The sequence below is a fragment of the Ipomoea triloba genome, chromosome 9 (assembly GCF_003576645.1).
Source record: "Ipomoea triloba cultivar NCNSP0323 chromosome 9, ASM357664v1".
In the NCBI taxonomy this organism is placed as follows: Eukaryota; Viridiplantae; Streptophyta; class Magnoliopsida; order Solanales; family Convolvulaceae; genus Ipomoea; species Ipomoea triloba.
This window is the reverse complement of record NC_044924.1, coordinates 25,285,711-25,304,556: the sequence shown is the minus strand read 5'-3', so window position 1 is coordinate 25,304,556 and position 18,846 is coordinate 25,285,711. Positions and strand designations below refer to the sequence as shown.

At 35.6% G+C, this 18,846-nt stretch overlaps 2 protein-coding genes across 2 annotated transcripts in view; both read right to left on the bottom strand.

The window, feature by feature from the left end:
- Positions 1-2,792, bottom strand: part of LOC116030650 — a 6,106-nt gene extending 3,314 nt beyond the window's left edge. Inside the window, exons 1-4 of the mRNA XM_031272960.1 lie at positions 2,696-2,792; positions 2,560-2,596; positions 1,568-2,232; positions 41-169 (exon numbers count right to left, since the gene is read on the bottom strand). Of these exons, the coding sequence (XP_031128820.1) occupies positions 80-169; positions 1,568-2,232; positions 2,560-2,596; positions 2,696-2,701 (798 nt within the window). The 5' untranslated portion in view covers positions 2,702-2,792 and the 3' untranslated portion in view covers positions 41-79. The remainder of the gene's footprint in view (positions 1-40; positions 170-1,567; positions 2,233-2,559; positions 2,597-2,695) is intronic.
- A 6,301-nt stretch (positions 2,793-9,093) lies between these two features.
- Positions 9,094-13,482, bottom strand: LOC116031036 (aluminum-activated malate transporter 10-like). The gene is made up of 5 exons (XM_031273466.1): positions 13,114-13,482; positions 12,638-12,778; positions 11,370-11,761; positions 10,441-10,584; positions 9,094-9,765 (listed from the first exon to the last, which is right to left on the bottom strand). The coding sequence occupies exons 1-5, from the start codon at positions 13,451-13,453 to the stop codon at positions 9,268-9,270; spliced, it is 1,515 nt and encodes a 504-aa protein (XP_031129326.1). The 5' UTR covers positions 13,454-13,482; the 3' UTR covers positions 9,094-9,267.
- Positions 13,483-18,846: the final 5,364 nt, after the last annotated feature.

Here is an 18,846-nt window from a genome sequence, read left to right as displayed (position 1 = left end):
AAAAAAAAAAAAAAAAAAAAAAAAAAACATTGATATATACCTTTTGAGTATGAAGAAGTGAAGTTGAGTGATTTATTTGTCACTTGGTGGTGAGAGAGGTAGGCTTGGTCTGACTCTTCTTACCCTCCATCTCTGGATGGATCTTCCTTCTAAGCATCCTTGTCATCAACTGCACACATTCCACACAAAAATTAGATTCAAAAGAATAGCCAATGAACTTGTGGTATAGTGATACGAAGTGACTCTTTTAAATGTAAGGTCATCGATTCGAGTAATACTCGAAAATAAGAAAATGATACAATTTAATTATGCAAACAATAGAAAATATATAATAGAGAAATTAAAAAAAAAACTAAATTGACAAAATTATCAAATTGTCCCCTATCTTATGTCATTTTTCAGTGTTACTTTATGCTTATCCCTACTTAAAATTTCAATAATTCAGTACAACATAAAACAATCTCAAATGGTAAGTGTACAACATAAAACAAGTTCAAATTGTATAAAATTGATTGTACAAATTTTCCTTTTATGTATATATATATTGTATATATAAGTACGTGGTGGGTCTGTAGTTTATTTCTTTGGATCTAGTAAAAATTAAAGAATTTAAATGTAAATAATAATTTTTTAAAAAAAATGAAAAGACTAAATTTAATAGCTATTTTATTTTATTTTTGATATAGTACAGATAGCATGTTAGTAGTTGATTTGTCTGAGCATGGAAAAAGATGATATTATCAATAATATTTTATGCAAGGTGTTAAATTGATTAAAATTTGGCAGGAATAAAAAAACAAAGAACATGAGACAAAATTTATAAAATAGATATAAGGAAAAATTAGACTTTTGACCCTTAATTTATTTGCTTTTAAAAATTGTCCCTATAAGTTAATTTAAATTAATTTAACCCCTTAATTGTTCATGATGTTACACTTTAATCCATAGTATTATATAATTATCGAATTCTATTAACATATAAGGTTATTTTTATTATTTACAATCAATATTATTCATTGTTAAAAATGGCAATATAAAGAGAATGAAACATTAAATATGAATATTTAATCACATAAAAAAGAGTTTACTAACAAAGTTTGATAATTATGGCCCTGTTTGGTAAATGGCCGTTGGCTGATTGGGTTGGCTGTTTGGGTTAGAATGTATGATTTGTTAATAACATTAGCTGATTGTAAAAAGTTGTTTGATAGATTAGTTGTTAGCTGATAGCTTTTTGGTATAATTTTTTTCTTCAAAAAGCTAATTGAAAATGCTGCTTTGAGTAGACTTTTGAATTTTAGTATTTTAGAGTTACAAAAAATTTATTAACCAAACAACTAATAGTGATCAAATAAGTCAAAATTAGCTGATAGGCTAATAATTTACCAAACAGAGCCTATATAACACTAGGACCGAACATGCAATATAATGGACAACAAAAGACCGGATAGGTTTAAATTAATTAATATAGACTAAAATTTTAAAATAAAATAATTTATGAGTAAAAAAATATAAAATAGATACTATCTTGAATAAAAATAATTATGTAGCGAGCAACAAAGCTGACCTGGTGCAGTTTATTGATAGGACGGCGAGGTCGGCGATCTCCAACGAGCTTAGGAATTATCTTCTTGGCAAAAGATATTCCAGTTTTGGTGGGTAGGGATGACGCCGGGAGAGGCGGCGGTTTTGCGGTGGCATGCTCACCCACGCCGCCGTGACCGGCGGCGGACGATTTCACAAGTATTACATGATCCTGCTGGGCGCCGCCGGTGTTAGTTTCGGCGGAGAATAAGTCTGCAAGTGTGATTCTCTCCCTCTTCTTGTTCCCTGAATCGCTCATCACTCCAAGGCTATCATCGCAACTGAATATTGCGGCGTTGAACATCAATGGGTTCAATTCTTCTTTCTCCTCGTCTTCTTCTTCCTCGTAACTGCTAGTAATCCCATCATCACAATAATCACCATTATCACTATAGTATTCCTCCAAATCTTCTTCTTCTTCTTCTTCTACTTCATCCTCGTCATCCCCGAAATGGTGTTTTTCATTCATTTGGTCGAAACCCAATGTCCCAATTGCGAGAATTCCCCTTTCCCACGTCTCCTCATTGAACATTTCTCTGTCACCAAACAGTGCATTTTCAAGAAGAGCCTTCCTATCAGCATTACTCTCATTGCTGTTGATGATCATCACCTCATTCTTCTTCGCACAGGGGTGTCTAAATATTCCATCTGTCAACAAAACTAGCTAACATGTTATTTAATCAATACCACATCAGTGTTGTAAAAATCTGTCTAGGCAGACGGCTCTAGACACCCCTAAGCCTAAGCGAAAAAGGCTGTAAGCAGTTGCTAGTTGACCGGCTAACTAGGCAGCCCAGTTGATCAACCAGGCTGAATTGGTCGGAACATTTTTTAACTGTCATTTTGAGCGAATATTTTTTTAATTAGGCGGTGTCAAGGTGCCTTGACGCTCGATTAAGGCCTAGCACGCCTCCTGTAACAATGCACGACATACATATAACTTGTTGAAATTTATGTATTTAGATGAATGGTTACCTTTATGAGAGAATTTGTGATGCACCCAATTAAAAATCTAATAAGCAAAAAGATGATGAGAAGTTAAAATATATATATCAAGCAAATATACTTGAAAGATGATGAAAAGTAAAAATTCAGGTTTGTTTAACCTCACCTTCATTCTGTTGCCTCTCTTTCTCTTTGTTTCTTGGTTTCTTCGATTTGGTGATTGGAGTTGATTGAAGTTGAAATTTGCAACGTAACACAGTGATGGCTGGGGTGGCAATGGGACTAATATTGGCAGAGCAGATTGAAAGCATTATGGGCCACATGGCAGAGGGTTTACATGTGGACACGTGGAAGAAAACACTGGACCCCACATTACTACACAAATGTTCATAGACTGCCATGCAGAGCATGTTCAGTAGTTTTTTTGTTTTCTCCTAAAAAAAATAAAAAAATTAGTCTTCAAAGTTCTCAAGCTTAAAATTTTGATTTTGACATGTTCTTTGAGATCTACAGGATGGAGATTACTTATCATCTCTCACCACATCAAAAAATAAAAGTAAAAAAATGTTAGATTAAAATCCATGTAATAGACCATAAAAAATTATTATTACTCCTACTTTCAAAAATATATAATTTATTTTTTAGCCACTACTAATTGACAAAAAAGTTAAGTAATAAAGGAAACCACTTTAGATCCAATTATTTTGGGTTTGCAAAGCTCAACCACTTATTGTTTGGGGAAGAGTCCGGACACAATGCTACAAGATTGTATTAATGATCATCAAAATGTGTACATGAACTAGGGAGCTAGATATGTGATCATATATCAAAGAACGTAACCTATTGTATTCCACGGTGCACAAGTGAGAGATGAAAATAAACTCACTTTATACAACATGTCATTTGTGTGTGCATGCATTTAAGCACAACACCTAACATAAAGTTTTTGAAGAAGCTAATACACTTGCAATTATAATACAAGATGAGACTAGTCAAAATATAAATAAGCATAGAAATGTACAAAGAATAGTTCAATCTGAAGTTCATGAATGACTTAGAAGATGCAAAATAATGGTTAATCCGCGGTCAAGAGAATACAAATCAAGCATATGTATTGCTAAAGAGAAAAAAAAAAAATTAAAAAAAAAAAAAATATATATATATATATATATATATATATATATATATATATATATATGGAACGCTAAATAAGTGGTTTTGGGAGAGTACCCGACGGCTAGTGAATAAATAGTTGTCCCACTCCGAATGAGGCCCATTAAACAAGTGGAGCACTTGTGCCACCAAATGGTCTTGAGAAGAGAGAGCCCGTGATTGGCCCATGATAGGGTAGAGCGCAATGGACAAGGCTAGTCAACTTTAATTTTGATCATCTCAGTGAAAGGTGGAAAGTTACGCATTCAAATGCCTATGATCAATGGTCGATTCACAAAACAATGAGCACATACCACAAAAAAGATGTGACATGGGACCATCTAATATTGCAATAAAATTTGGGGTAGGTCTAAGTATTATTTTCCAGAAAAATATTACTTTACTTTTGAAAATATATAAATTTATTTTGTAGCCAGTGTTAATTGACAAAAAAGTAAAAAGGAAATCACTCTAGAACCAATTATTTTTAGCTTGCAAAGCTCGACCACTTATTGTTGGGAAAGAGTCTGGACACAATCTTACAATATTGTATTCATGATTATCAAAATGTGTACATAAACTAGGGAGATAGATATGCATGTGATCAAACAACCTATTGTATTCCTAGATGCACAAGTTCACTTTATAACATGTCATTTGTGTATGCACAAAAGCACAAAACCTAACATAGAATTTTTTAGGAAACTATACTTGCAATTATAATACAAGGTGAGACTAGTCAGAAGATAAATAAGCATAGGAATGTACAAAGAATAGTTCAAATTAAAGTTCATGAATGAGTTAGAAGATACAAAATGGTTAGTCCGCAATCATGAAAGCACAAATAGTAGTGTGAAACACTAAATATGCTAGAATTATAAGCTGCAATCATCATTAATTGAATACCTTAAAATAGGCTAGTAAGGGGTTCAAAATCATTTATTTTACCCTAGTTATTTTATTGATTTCCGATCTATCGTGTTGGCCAGATTTGGACAACTAAGCTGTCCTCGCAAGTCACGAGAATTGGGTCGGGTAAGTTGCTCTCGCAAATCCCGCCCTTGAGAAATAGTTTGACCAGTGGTCACATTAACTTGCACATGTGGTTGAGTTCTTCCCTGACGGCTCCTCCATGTCACTATTATATTGTTACATATCTTCACCCTTCTTAGTCAGTTAGAGCGACACAGCTTCTTGTATCGATCCCCACAAACGGCGCTAATGTTGGTTTTATCAACCACGAATGGTCGAATGGCAGGCCAACACCACCGGAAAATTGTTTAAGTGGTTGCTATGAAATTTGAGCAGCGTTTCGGCTGTTCTTGTATTATGAATTGCTTAACCTTTTTCAAGGTTCTACACCTTTATTTATACAGATTAGGAGGAGTTGATCCTCCTTTGGTAACCCTAAACTGCCATAAATGCTTGAGATTTCTTTCCTTATTACATTTGATTTAGCTCCCTAAATTATTTTGATCTTTTATTCATATCTTTATGTATGAAATCCGCATTTGCCTTTTATCGCCCTTAGAAAACTTCCTAATCTGCTTTCCAAACGACGCCTTGCTAACCCGACCTCCTCATCCAGCGCTAGCCCTAAGGTTGGCATATCCGACTCTTCTCCATCGACTTCCTTGGCCTCGTATTCTTCTTCATACAACCTCTTCCCCTCGTCTCCCTCGGGTATGACCCAGTCTCGAAGGAGACTCGAGCTCGGCCTCTTTGCCCAGTTCTCTTAGTTTGAGACTTGATGTGTTTCTTGAGATTCTCACTTAACTACAATGAAACATCCGGATTTACTTTGCCGACCGGCCATCGGTCGGCAGTTCCTCCCATCTTTCCTTTGTCTTCTTCTCATGTAATCGCTTCCACTCACTCTTTCCCGAGTGTCGGTTGACCATAGGCCAGCCGACCCACTACGTGCCGACTCCCGACTATAATTGGCTCCTCAAGCTCGTCCCCACTCTCAATGGGTCTTTTGACTTTATCCTCAACCGCCCGTCCTTTCTTCCCGGGCATTGGATCTCGAACCTTGGATCACTCCCCATCACTGTGGATAGCTCAAAGCTTCCCTTTTTATCCTATTAATAGCCACGGTTTTCTTACAATTTATTCCCTCCAGCCATGGCTGTCGATTGCCGCCTCGCCCAAGTCCTTACTCCTTAGAGTTTCTATATAATTGGCTACACAAAAGAAGGAAAGGGAGATGGGTCCTTGGTCGGGTTCGTGGGTTTCATAACTGGGTCAAGGTTACTTTACTGTAATTTATCATCTTTTGCAATTTAACCCCCAAAACTATGTAAACCACTTCAATTAAGTCCTTCAATCTTCATATGCAATTGGTATCAATATGTATACTTCTTTCGGACTTTAGACTTATCCCCTACCGTATATAATTTACAATTAAAACGTAATTAGGTTCAAATAGTGCAATTTAACTCAAACACCTCATGACATTGTAATGCAAATTTCAATATAATTTGACATTATCAAGGGAAAATTGTAATTTATACTCCTCAAAAATATGTCAATTCTCAATGTTGGTTGAAGGGATTGAAGGGATTTTCCCGACCTATTTGACTTTGAAGAGTTGGTTGAAAAGAGAGGTGTTGTTTGCGGGTGGAGGTTAGAAAGCATGAGAGAAGTCGATGGGAGTTAATGACGAGTTGTTTAGGCAGAATGCGGAATAATGGAAAAAGTGGTAAAAAATGGATGAAGAGGAATGCGAAACCCGTACTCGACCGTTAAATAATGAACGCCAATGTAACCCGATGGGGGATCCCTTTAGAGGTCGGACCGGGTATCCCTTGAAAAAGGGAAGGTTGAGTAAAGATCAGCCAGGTCCTAAAACTAAAGGTCTGAGGAACTAGAAAGATATTTTATGAGAAAGATCAGACCCAATGAAACTTGGAGGCCGGTCTGTGTATCCCTTGACAAAGGGAATGTTGATCGAAGCCTGGTTAAGTCCTCAGACTAAAGGTCTGAGGGACTGAGAGGATGATTTTGTGGGAAGAGTTGTTCTTCAACGCATGGAACAAGTTGAAAAATGAAGTTAAAAGATCGTGATAAGGTCCCAAGGAAGGTCGGACTCAATCCCATCGACTAAGGTCTGAGGGACTAGTCCATCCTTGGGTTTAGAAAGTGCAAAAGGTTATGAAAAAGCCTTTAAAGATCGAATGAGTGATTCTGAAAATGATTCGACCTGTTTAGCAAATGTATGCAAAAAGAAGAAAAGCGAAACATGAGCAAAAGATGACGTTTTCCATTCATCAAAGCTCGAAGGCTAGGTATATCTAAAAACAAAATGAAAGGGTAAATGGAGTACTCTTTCAGCAAAAAACCAGCAAAAAGCGGGGCTATTCTAGGTTAAGCCCCAAACCTACGTGGTCGGAGGAACGACCTCAGAAGAGACAACCGGAGTCACCAGCGCAAGAGCATAAGCATAGTCACGATACTTTTCCCAGAAGGTAACAATGCCTTGCGGAGTGCCATTAAGGGTACTGCAGTCCAGCATGGCCTGAATCTCGATGAAGAATTCCAAGTAATCGGGGTCCGAAATCAGCTCCTCGATGTGGGAAGGGTCATGAAACACTGGTTCCGTCTCAACGCGCGGTGGTGGCTCGAGGGGTACGACGACCCAGTCGTCCTCTTCTATTTCTGGCAGGACATCAATAGGCAATGAGGGATCATCGCTGGGTAAAAGATCACAGGACCTCAGACGCTCCTTCTGATAGGACATTCAAGCTCTGGCTGCGCGCTCAGCCAGCCGTGGAGAAGATAGCCGGTGGGTCGGAGCAGAAAATTTGCGCATGGGTGCCATGGTTTTCTGCGGGCAAGTTTTAAAATGTGGGTGGATGAGCAAAAATGGAAGCAGCAACGATATTTATAAGGGAGAAATTTGCCTTGAGAATAATAACCGGCAATTGCACTCGAGTTGGTGTAGTAAAACTGATGTGATAGTGTCAGAAGTTCGGTGATCGATAAAAGATAAGGATCAAAAGCATTAAATACATTGGATTTGACTGATGAGACTTGGAGAAGATAAGATCAAAAAGTGGAAGCCCGGTAGGGCACAAGTTAAGGTCAGTAGGGAAAAGGCTTGACCCCTAGTTGTAAGTACTTTTCCGAGTCGTGTTTCGCATAACTCGGTAAAGTGAGGGACGGGGGGGGGGGGGGGGAGTAAAAAACTTTCTTAAGTAAAAGCGAAGTAGAAGTGATGAGGTATTGAGGTATGAGGATGATTGGCCAGTAGTAGAGGACGAGTTATCAGTACTTTTTCGAGTCGTACTTCATGTAACTCGGGAAAGGTCGTACTTCATGTAACTCGGGAAAGTGAGGGATTGGGAAGTGAAAATTTTCCTAAACATGAAGAACAAACGCATTTCCCCGAGCCGTGCTTTACGTAGCTCGGGAAAATGAGAGACTAGATGATTGGGGGAGGGGGGAGGGGGGGTAGACTAAGGCTCGGCCTTGGAGGCTCGGCGTAAACGAAAGGGACGATTGATTAGATGGGGAGGAAGGCTCAGAAGAAGGCACGATAATGCGGTATAGGTCGGCCGAGGCTGACTCGGCCGGTCGAGGGTTCGAGGAAGAAGCGACAAGGCAGCTGCAGATCTTAGGCTGAGAGTGATTGAATTGAACATTGCTATTGAAACAACTAATTACCATGAAGGGAAGGACGAGCTAAGGAGCGAAGGGGGATGAGTCGGCCCAGACCGACCGAGAGGTAAGCCGAGGCAGAAAGAGTGGTGCAAGGAGAGGCGGAGCAGGAAAGGCGGTTACAAGAGTTTCCTAAAGGGGTCAGGCGACAGAAGGCGGAGGATATGGAAGGAAGGTCGAGATAGATTAGGAAAATGCCTAAATGTAATAACGAAAGAGTTCCCTAAAGTAGTTTAGAAGTTTCGTAAGGGAGAAATCCTCTTAGCTTGTATAAATAGGGGTTCTAAGCCTCGAGAGTGGCATAAGCAATTCATTGTACTCAAATGCAATTTATAATACAAAGAGGGCTGAAAAGTCGCTCTAGTTTCCGGTCAAGTGTTAGTCGATTTACCGGTGGTGTTAGCCTGATGTTCGACCATTCTGTGGGAGATAAAACCAACATTGACGCCGTCCGTGGGGATCGAACAATGCAATCTTAAATATTTGCATAATGCAATCTTAATTTATAACATAAAAATCACAAAATAGCAATGACATTATTGAGCTAGTTAAATATTTGCTACACAATGAAGATCATTGGTATTGGCCGGACCATAAATAGCTTAGTCGGATGCCCAATGGTGATCATTGTTATTGCCGTATTGGGCGGAGCATAAATAGTCGTGCAATAGTACATAAAATTTTAGCAATAATAAATACTATAAATGAGAGTTTAATTAATCCCTACTTTGACTAAAAGTATGTTGCGGAGTCTAGTAACTTATTAATTAGAGGAGTTCATGGCCGTCGTTCTAACAATATAGGGACATTGACTTAATGTCATATCCTAGCTAGGTAACCACATTAATTAAGACCCAAAGTCACAATTTACATATCCAGTAATTTACCTCCTATATTAATTCTTTGAAGACAAGAATTGTGAGGCATTTAAAGTTGGGTGCAATCCTTATTAGTGGGTTTGATCTGAACATTTTGTTCCTTATGTTGGGTTTGACTTTGCTTAGCCATCTTCTTGTTACTTTGAGCTCTGAATCCTGCAAGGTTAGCCAAGTGATTGACCTCCTTCACAACCCCTTCAATTCTTGCTGCAATTTCTACCAGCAATGATGCCACTGTAGAGAGCTGAGCAATTTCCATGAGATGTACAAGATCATCTGATGATTTGGTTTCCTGTTTCATGTGATCTGGTGAAGGCTTTTGAGCTTCAACTTGGGTTGTTGTCAATGATTGTGAAGGAAGGGTTTTGAAGGCAAGTTGAAGGGCTTCCACTGCAGAATTCATATCATGAACAAGAATGTCTTGGATTGAAGACTTTGTGGTGCTTTGCATCAATTTTGCCAAATCCCTCAACACCTTGGCAGAAGTTGAGCAAACTCTTCTGCACTCCTCACTCACTGGCTCTAAAATGTACTCTGCTGACTGTACCTGCATCACCCACCAATTATTATTATATTGGCTTATAACAGAAAAATTTTTTAAAAAAAATTGAAAAAGGGAAATTTGCAGTTTAATCCATGAGTTATAAGTAGGTGTAATTTGTGTCCTTAATTAATAAAATGGAATTGCAAGTATCTCTTAACTAGTCACCATTCACCAAGGTGGTGTATTTAGCCATGTTCTAATACATCTAGAGTTATTTTGGACGGAAACTTAAATAGGGCCGATATAGATCAAAATGACAAAATTGTATTTTCAGTCTAATTTTCTAGAACGGAAATCTAAACAACACCTATATATCATGTTTCTGTTGCGCATTGAAAATGATCTTTGGGGATGATTCAATCAATTTTGGATAGAGAAAAGAGCATTTGTTGGTCGCTATTTGTAACGTTAGAATTAGAATCGGTAATAATTTTTTTTTTTAAATAAACCTACTTTACTCAAAAATTACTAATTTGCCTTCGACTACAAAGCATGTTGGCTTTTCCATCCAAATTCCAAAATAATGATATCAATAAGAAGAAAATCTAACAACATCTAATTAAGGATACTATTGCAACACCATATTAATTAGGAACCTAAGTTACGCATGCTTCATAGTTTAGGGACTAAAACTACAAATTTTCCATATATTGTGAAGTAGTGTTGTTTAATCTTTACCTGAGTTGAAGAGTTAATGCTACCATGTAAAGTCTCAATGCAGTAAGCACAGGCACGCATAGACGTCCCGATCTTGAGATACTGTTTCCATGGATGCCTAAAATTAAAGCGTCCATGCCCGGGCTCCCACACCGCAAAATTAGCCTGGTTTCCGCAGTAAAATATAGATCGATGTAAATTAATCTCATACAAACTGAAAAAGACTGAAATAGACCATTCAATTTTACACGAAAGTGCAATTAGACACTTGAACTTTTAAAATGTATAATTAAACATTTCAACTTATTAAAATCGATCAAATAAGTCGGATTTACCTATAAACAAAAGTGTAATTAGACACTTGAGCTTTTAAAATGTACAATTAAACACTTCAACTTATTAAAATCAATCAAGTAAGTCCAATTTACCTACAAACAAAAGTGTAATTAGACACTTGAGCTTTTGAAATGTACAATTAAACACTTCAACTTATTAAAATCAATCAAATAATAACAACTGGACGACTATAGGGGTCTACATGCTTAAGGGACAAGGTGCTGAACCATCACGCTAACCATGTTGGTTGTACTAGTAACTTGTTGGTTACGAATAAATTAGACTTATTTGACCAATTTTAATAAAATTGAGTGTTTAATTGTACCTTTCATATCTAATTGTATTTTTGTGTAAAGTTAGAAGGCCTATTTAACTATTATTTTGCCCAACAAATTATTCTGTAAACCCAACTCTAAAATACACAATTTACATACTAAATGCTCAAAATTTATATACTGAATGTTTACAATTTACATACTGAATGTCCGCAATTTGAATTGTGAACAATATGTAAATTGTGATTGTCCACTTTACAAGGTGGACCCGAGTCCGTGGTATAACCATACAAACTAATACACCATATATGTTTTTAATTTGTGTATGTGTATACGTACCATAGAGTCTTCCGAGGCTTTGGTATTAAGAACACATTTGTAGGCCAGCAACTTTTTTTCTGAAGCATTGTCGTCCTTGTCGTCGTCGCCGTCAGGTTTCAGGTACTCGGAAATGCATCCTTCTAAGGAATCGGCGAGCTTTTCGAGGTTGTTGGTGATGAGACGATGGAGATCATCGCCAGCCCAGACAGGGCAGAGAAGCATGGCAATGAAGATGCAGATTGAAGTCCCCAAGGCAATTGTGGATAGCCTTTGCTGGGCAAGATCCAACAGTTTATCCACTCGGTAGCCTGACACCGACACTAAGCTGAAGGTGAGGATGAAGATGGTGCAGCCATAGTCGAACCGCGCTTTGATTGATGGTATGAATCGCGAGAACGTTGCTGCTGCAGCTGAAAACGTACAATTTGATATATATGATACATGTTTAGCTAATTAAAAAAATTAAATGATGTTGTGGGACGGAGGGCAAGTACAACAATTGGTGGCAAGGGGTTGCTGGGTGGAGATTGGTGAAAAGTTATGTTTAGCACTTTACCTATCGAAAATATGGAGGTATATAAGGAAATAAAATTATACCTGTGAGTTATTACTTTTGGCCTAGTGGTAAGTGTCAAATCCTAAACAGATGTGTTCCATCTTAACAATCTAGCACCAGGGGACTAAGGCCCTGTTTGGTAAATAATCAGCCTATCAGCCAATTTTGGCTTATTTGAACACTATTAGTTGTTTGGTTTATAAGCTTTTGGTAACTTTAAAATACTAAAATTCAAAAGGCTACTCAAAGCAGCCTTTTCAATTAGCTTTTTGAGAAAAAAATACTAAACAGCTATCAGCTAACAGCCAATCTATCAAACAACTTTTTACAATCAGCTAATGTTATTAACAAATCATACCTTTTAACTCAAACAGCCAACCCAATCAGCCAACAGCCATTTACCAAACAGGGCCTAAGAAATTATCGGGCACGAGGCATGAAAGGCCAAATCTAACACCATGTGACTAGGAGATTATTGGAGAGAGATTTGAAAGTCTAAATCCAGCACTAGGTGGTTAGAGGATTGTTTGTAGGACAGAGCCTACACGAAGATTTGAAAGGTTAAGTTCAACACCTTACTTTTCCGAAGGTGGCACCAATTATAAAAAAAATAAAGTGGTGTCTTTACTACTAGTTATAACTGTTTGCGTAGTGGTAAGTGCCTAATCTTAACAAGTGGCCTGTAGCAAACACTTGATACTAACAAAGCATACAATACATATGTACATACCTAAGAGAAAAACTGAAGCTTGGAGAATTATAGGTTGGAATTTTTGTCCTGATTGGTTAGCAATCCAATGAACACCAACGCCCAATGATCCAGCCAGAAAAGTTGCAAGTGTTCTATTCACACATTTTGACAGCGTAGCACCTGCATATATATGCATGCAAAATTATGAAACTTAGCTTTAAATTAAAGAGCGGCAGCGGCTAGATAATCGATTCTGTTTTCAAAAAAAAAAATGACGAATTTGTTTTCTTGACTATATATAGCAAAACTATCGATTTAATCTTTTACTATATTCTGACTAAATTAAATCTTCAATTTTAAAAATTTTACCTAATTTGCTTCTAATGTCAATTTGAGCTATAAGATGATAAAAGAGAACAAAATAATGTATTACTTTTAAATCTATAATTTTCCCATAGTCGGGATCAAATCCGTCATTAACTCTAATCGAAATGGTGTGACGAATATATACTCACCAACAGTGTACTCAAAAACAACCACAACAGTCATAACCGCCCACATGGCATTCCCTCCAACATCATCGTACAGTGGTCTCAAGTAATAGAAGAGTGAGACAAGTGATAAAGCCAACCCAACTTTGAACCCATGGATCACCTTCCTTGGCTCTTTCTTCCCTAATTGCCATGCCTTATCAATGAAACTCCATATCCGCACCACAAACCCCCACACTATATCGCAAACCTTCCATCTTCGCCTCGACGACGACGAAACTAAAACCCGAGACGTGCCGTCCGGCATATTCACCCGCCATTCCAACCTCTTCGCCGCCGCGGGCATATCGCTTTCCTTGCCCATCGTTGTTGTTTGGGATCGGAGATTAAAGAGTACAAACGGACCTATCTGCCACTCAGCTCGACCGGTGTTGATGGCTAGGATTAAAGGAGTTACTTACAATATAGAGAGCCAGTGGATTATGGCCTAAGTATATATGGGGTGAGATTAGGTAAGAATAATGGGTAGTGGAAAACATGACAAATCAACTCAATCATCCATTAATGTACTTTTGAAGTACACGTTTTGAATTGACAAATTGCACACTAAATTTAATATGACGGTATAATAAATTATGAGAGTAATTAATTTTACAAAGAAATTAAAGATCTTAAATTACATTGGCACTCATTCAACTCAGCCGCTCATTAGGGTAGGCGTTCACGAAATTAAAATCTGATCGGTATGACATTTTTAATAAGTTTCGTGTTATGGTTGAGCGTTCATTTGATCGCATTATCAAATTTATTCAATCTGATCTGGGTGCAGTATACAAAAAATTACACTCCTCCTTTGTGCAATTAAGGATCATAGACAATCATGTGCAATAATTATTATTATTAGTTGGTAAGTGTAAAAAAAACATTAAAGAATAAACTAAGATATTAGGATTTTTATTAATGAAGGGTAGATAATGTCATTCTTGTGAATTAATAAAGATAAAAACAGAAAAAAAAAAAGTTAAAAAGATAGGAGCTTATTTTAACGCTACTTAAGGTAGCATTTCAAAATAAGCTATTATTTTAAACTTTTCATGTTTTACCAAACAGACCTTATAGTTTATTTGTAATTTAAAATAAGGATAAATTACAAATAAGCCATTGTACCATTTGGGAACAAGCAATTAAGCCATCGAACTCGAATAACCTTCAAATAAGCCATTGAACTCGGAAAAATAAAGCAATTGAGCCACTAAAACCCGAAAAAAATTTTAACAGGTAATTTGAGTTTCCCGGCAATTTGCGACAACTTCCGACCACCGGCGACAGTGGGTCCCTTGTGGTTTTCCAGCGTATTATTCACTACGGTGACCTTCACTCTTGGTCCCGACGTAACTGACTTCGCATTTCTTCACGATATTCGGCGACTTCCAGTTGCGAGACTTCAGATTGTCTCCCCTGTGGATGTTCTGGTGGTCTGTGATGTGCTTTCCTTGTATTTTTTTGATGAGATGGTGGCTCACTGAGGTTTATGGACGCAACAGTATTGAGATGGACGTTCTTACGTCTATGAATACATGCAGACGGTGGCTTGGTGTTCGTTGGATGCTCCGGCAAATGAAAATCCTCCGGCGAGAGAATACCCTCGCCGGAGATGGCGACTGGCGGCGGCTCGGTCATCGTTGGTCGCCGGTGGGCAGAAAATTCAAATGACCTGTTAAAAATGAGCTAATTTCTATTTTTCGATTTCAATTTGGTGGCTTAATTGCTTTGTTTTTCCGAGTTTAGGGGTTTATTTGGAGGTTATTCGAGTTCAATGGCTTAATTGCTTGTTCCCAAATAGTACGATGACTTATTTGTAGTTTATCCCTTAAAAATAAGCTATAAGCTTTACCAAACAAAGCCATATATATCCTAAATATAATAACTTATACATTATGTTTACTTTCTTATACATTTACAAAAAGAAAAAAAAAAACTTATTTATACACAATGTATTGATTATTCATATTTTCTCTTTATACTTACAATGCAACTTTTTCGTGAAAATAATCATCATGTATACTCCATTTAGAGTCGGTTTAGAAACTTGAAAAATGACTTCTGAAAGTCACTTTCTGAAATTTTAGTGTTTGACTATAAACAAAAAATTAAGCAAAGGGAAAATATTTCTTCTAGTCCAAAAAAAAATGAATCGTTTTGGCGAAAGATATTTTTTAAATTTCTTTCTCACTCTCAATTCTCTTATGTCTATCTTGCTCTCTAAGTAGTGTCAATTCGATGGGTTAGACCGCTATAAGTCTAGTTATTCTTTGAAATATAATGGACTAGTTTGATTAAAATATGATTTTGGTCCGGTTGGGCCAAACAATAAATATTTTGCCTCAACCTGACTCATAATCCCAAAGATTAAAAACTGTTAAGTTTGATTTCTTTAATAAATTCTTTAGCCTAGATTTATTATATTTATCAATAGCCAATTAAAATACAAATTGGATTACATTGGACCAGACAATAAAAATATTAGCAGCATACAAGACAATTTAAAAAAATAATAAGTTCCTTTTTCTAATTTCTTTAGTTAAGAGTTATTGCATTTATTAATGTCTAATTGAATATGAGTCGAGTCAGGATTAGTCGAACAATAAAAATCTTCGCTCAACCCAACCGACATCCAAAAAAAAAATTCTTCAATTTCTTTTGTTTAGAATTGTTATAACTTTTTTACTTATGTATTTATTTTTAATATAATAAGTTACAAGTTAAAATTTTATTTATTTATATTTATGTTATAATTATTGTTAATCTTCATAACTATTATTAAATTTAAGTAATAATTTTATTCTAATATAAATAATTATTATTTTTATCATTAAATTAATTAATATTTTATAGGAAATAACTTTGTAATAGATTTATAATAATTTTTTAATTCATAAATAAAAAAGTATAATGTTATTATTTTTAGCCAAACAAAAAGACTATTTTTTGAGTTTAAGCCAAACACCAAAAAAATTCATTTTTTTGAAAAGCATTTATCAAAAAACATTTTCCATGATTTCAAACCGATCCTTATTTTAATTTGATGATATAATTTCACTTCTATTTTTGTTAATTGGTGTGGACATTTTTCTATCGTGCACTGCGTACATTGTTGTAAAAATCAGCCTAGGTGGCCAATTAGACGCTAGACACCCCTAGACCGAAGCGATTTCAGCCCTAGGCGACCTTTAGTCGACTGACCTACTAGGTGCCGAGTTGAGCGCCGAACTCGGCCGAGTTGGGCGCCTAACTCGACCAAGTGGTTTTTTTTTTTTGAGTTAATTCCAAAAATAGTCCTTCGACTATTGACTTTTACCAATTTTTGTCCTCGACTTTTAATTTTACCAAAGTTGGTCCCTTAACTATTGATTTTGTACCAATTTTGGCACTTATGTTAAATCTATGTTAAATAGGTGTTAAAATTGAGGGTAAAAATGTAAAACCAAATATTTTAACATTTCTTCTTCACTTTGTTTTCTCACCTCCATCGCAAGATTATATAGGGAACAATGTGAGTCAATATATTTATTTTTTACATTTTATGTTAAATTGTTTCAAGTAATCAAATTTTTTTTTCTGTATTTTATTTTTAATTTTTTTTGTTTGGTTTACTGCAATGTAATATATACTCCGTAACAATTTTTTTTTCGTAAATTCTCTAACTGGATGTGGAGTGTTATTGTATATTTTATTGTTACATTAGATTTTTTTTATTATTTGATAGCAAAAATGGTAGAAAGGACACCACGAGGAGAAACAAAGTGAAGAAGAAAGGTTAAAATATTTTATTTTACATTTTTGCCCTCAATTTTAACACCTATTTAACATAGATTTAACAGAATGACCAAAATTGGTACAAAATTAATAGTTAAGGGACCAACTTTGGTAAAATTAAAGTCGATGACAAAAATTGGTAAAAGTCAATAGTCGAAGGACTATTTCTGGAATTAACTCTTTTTTTTTTTTTTGCATGCTCGACTACTCCTCTTCTGTATTTCTCAGCCATGTACTCAACTAACCATATATCTAACTTATGCAGTTGACTAGTTTGGTAAATTATAACAGTCTAGCAGCTCCTAGCCTTGTGAGGAAATAATGGGGACGATATACTCAGATTACTTGGCTGCCTAAGTGGCGCCTAAGGGCTAGGCGTTTCCTAAACGCCCGACTAGCGCCTAGTTCCTTCCGCAACATTGATTACTTATGTTTGTAATGTGCATATATATAAACACACCAGCACTATGTGTGTGTGTATGAGATGAGATCACATGCGGACTATGTTTCCCGTGCAATTTTAGAGTTTCTTATTAAGAATGTATAACAAAATTCAATTAAATAAAATATTTAAAATTTGAGAAAAAATCTAAAAGTGCATGTATGCATGGTATGCAACGAATCCTAGTCCACATTTGGTCCAAATTATATATATCAGGCGCATGCTTGATATATTACTTCACTCAATTTTATTTTATTTTGGAGGGTTCAAAATATATATAATGGATAATTTATCAATTTTTTGTTAGGTAAGACCATCATATAGTTAGGATGTGATATAAAATATACTCAGTGGTTTTAATTTAATTAAGAGAGAAAGACGAGAGCACTAATAACCATAACCTGTACTCCCACAATTTTTATCAGCTATATAAAATATACACAGTGGTCTTACTTTAAATTAAGAGAGAAAGAAGAAAGCACTAACAGCTCTAACCTGTGCACCCACAATTTGTACGTATGACCTAAACATATATTGTCATTATATTATTAGCTTTGATTAAGCCATAGAGGTTGACAACCACAAGAATAGGTCCTCCTAAAAAAATTGCGGACATACGCCGTAGAAAACTACAAAATGTATAATTCTAAAAGCGTATCTGATTACATATAAAAGTGTACACAAGATTGGTTGCACTTTATATATCATTGAGTGTATTTTGTAATTTTGTTCGGTGTACTTTTAACATTTAAAAGTTTGTAATATTTATCAAATTATCACTACATACGTCTTGTTCTAACACACACATGGAAGCACTCCAGGGAAGCACTCCAATGAGAACATGCTCCCTAGTAGAGAAATATGAACTAATCTGAATGCCTAAGTGAAAAGATAAACATATTAGATGTAATTTTTTTTAAAAAAAATGCGTAGGCATTTTTGTAAATAACTGAAATGTTGAGTGCAAGAAACTTGTATTAAAAGTGCAAGTAACATATGCAAGTGTGGAAGTAAAATAATTTAAAAGTGCAAACCATTGACACTTAATAGTGCAAATAATTTACTTTTTTTATATTGCTGCACTTAATGATAATGTTTTTCACATTGGTCCACTTAATGATAATGTTTGGTGCAACTAATGATAACGTTAAATGCATTTAATATTGTTGCTTGTTGTACATTATTTGTTGCACTTTTAAATTTTAATACATTTTACTTGCACTTACGTACACTCTATGAAATTGTTAATTGCACTTTTAACCTAATTTAATTTACTTGTACTTCAAGGTTCAATTATTTACAAAAATAACATCACATTTTTTATAAAAAAAAAAAATTGTTTTTGATACGTTAGATTTATCTAGATGGACGACTGCGATGAGTTCCTATTTCTCTCTTAGACGCGCGTTCTCATTTGATCTATTTCATATATATATATATATATATATATATATATATATATATATATATATATATATATATATATATATATATATATA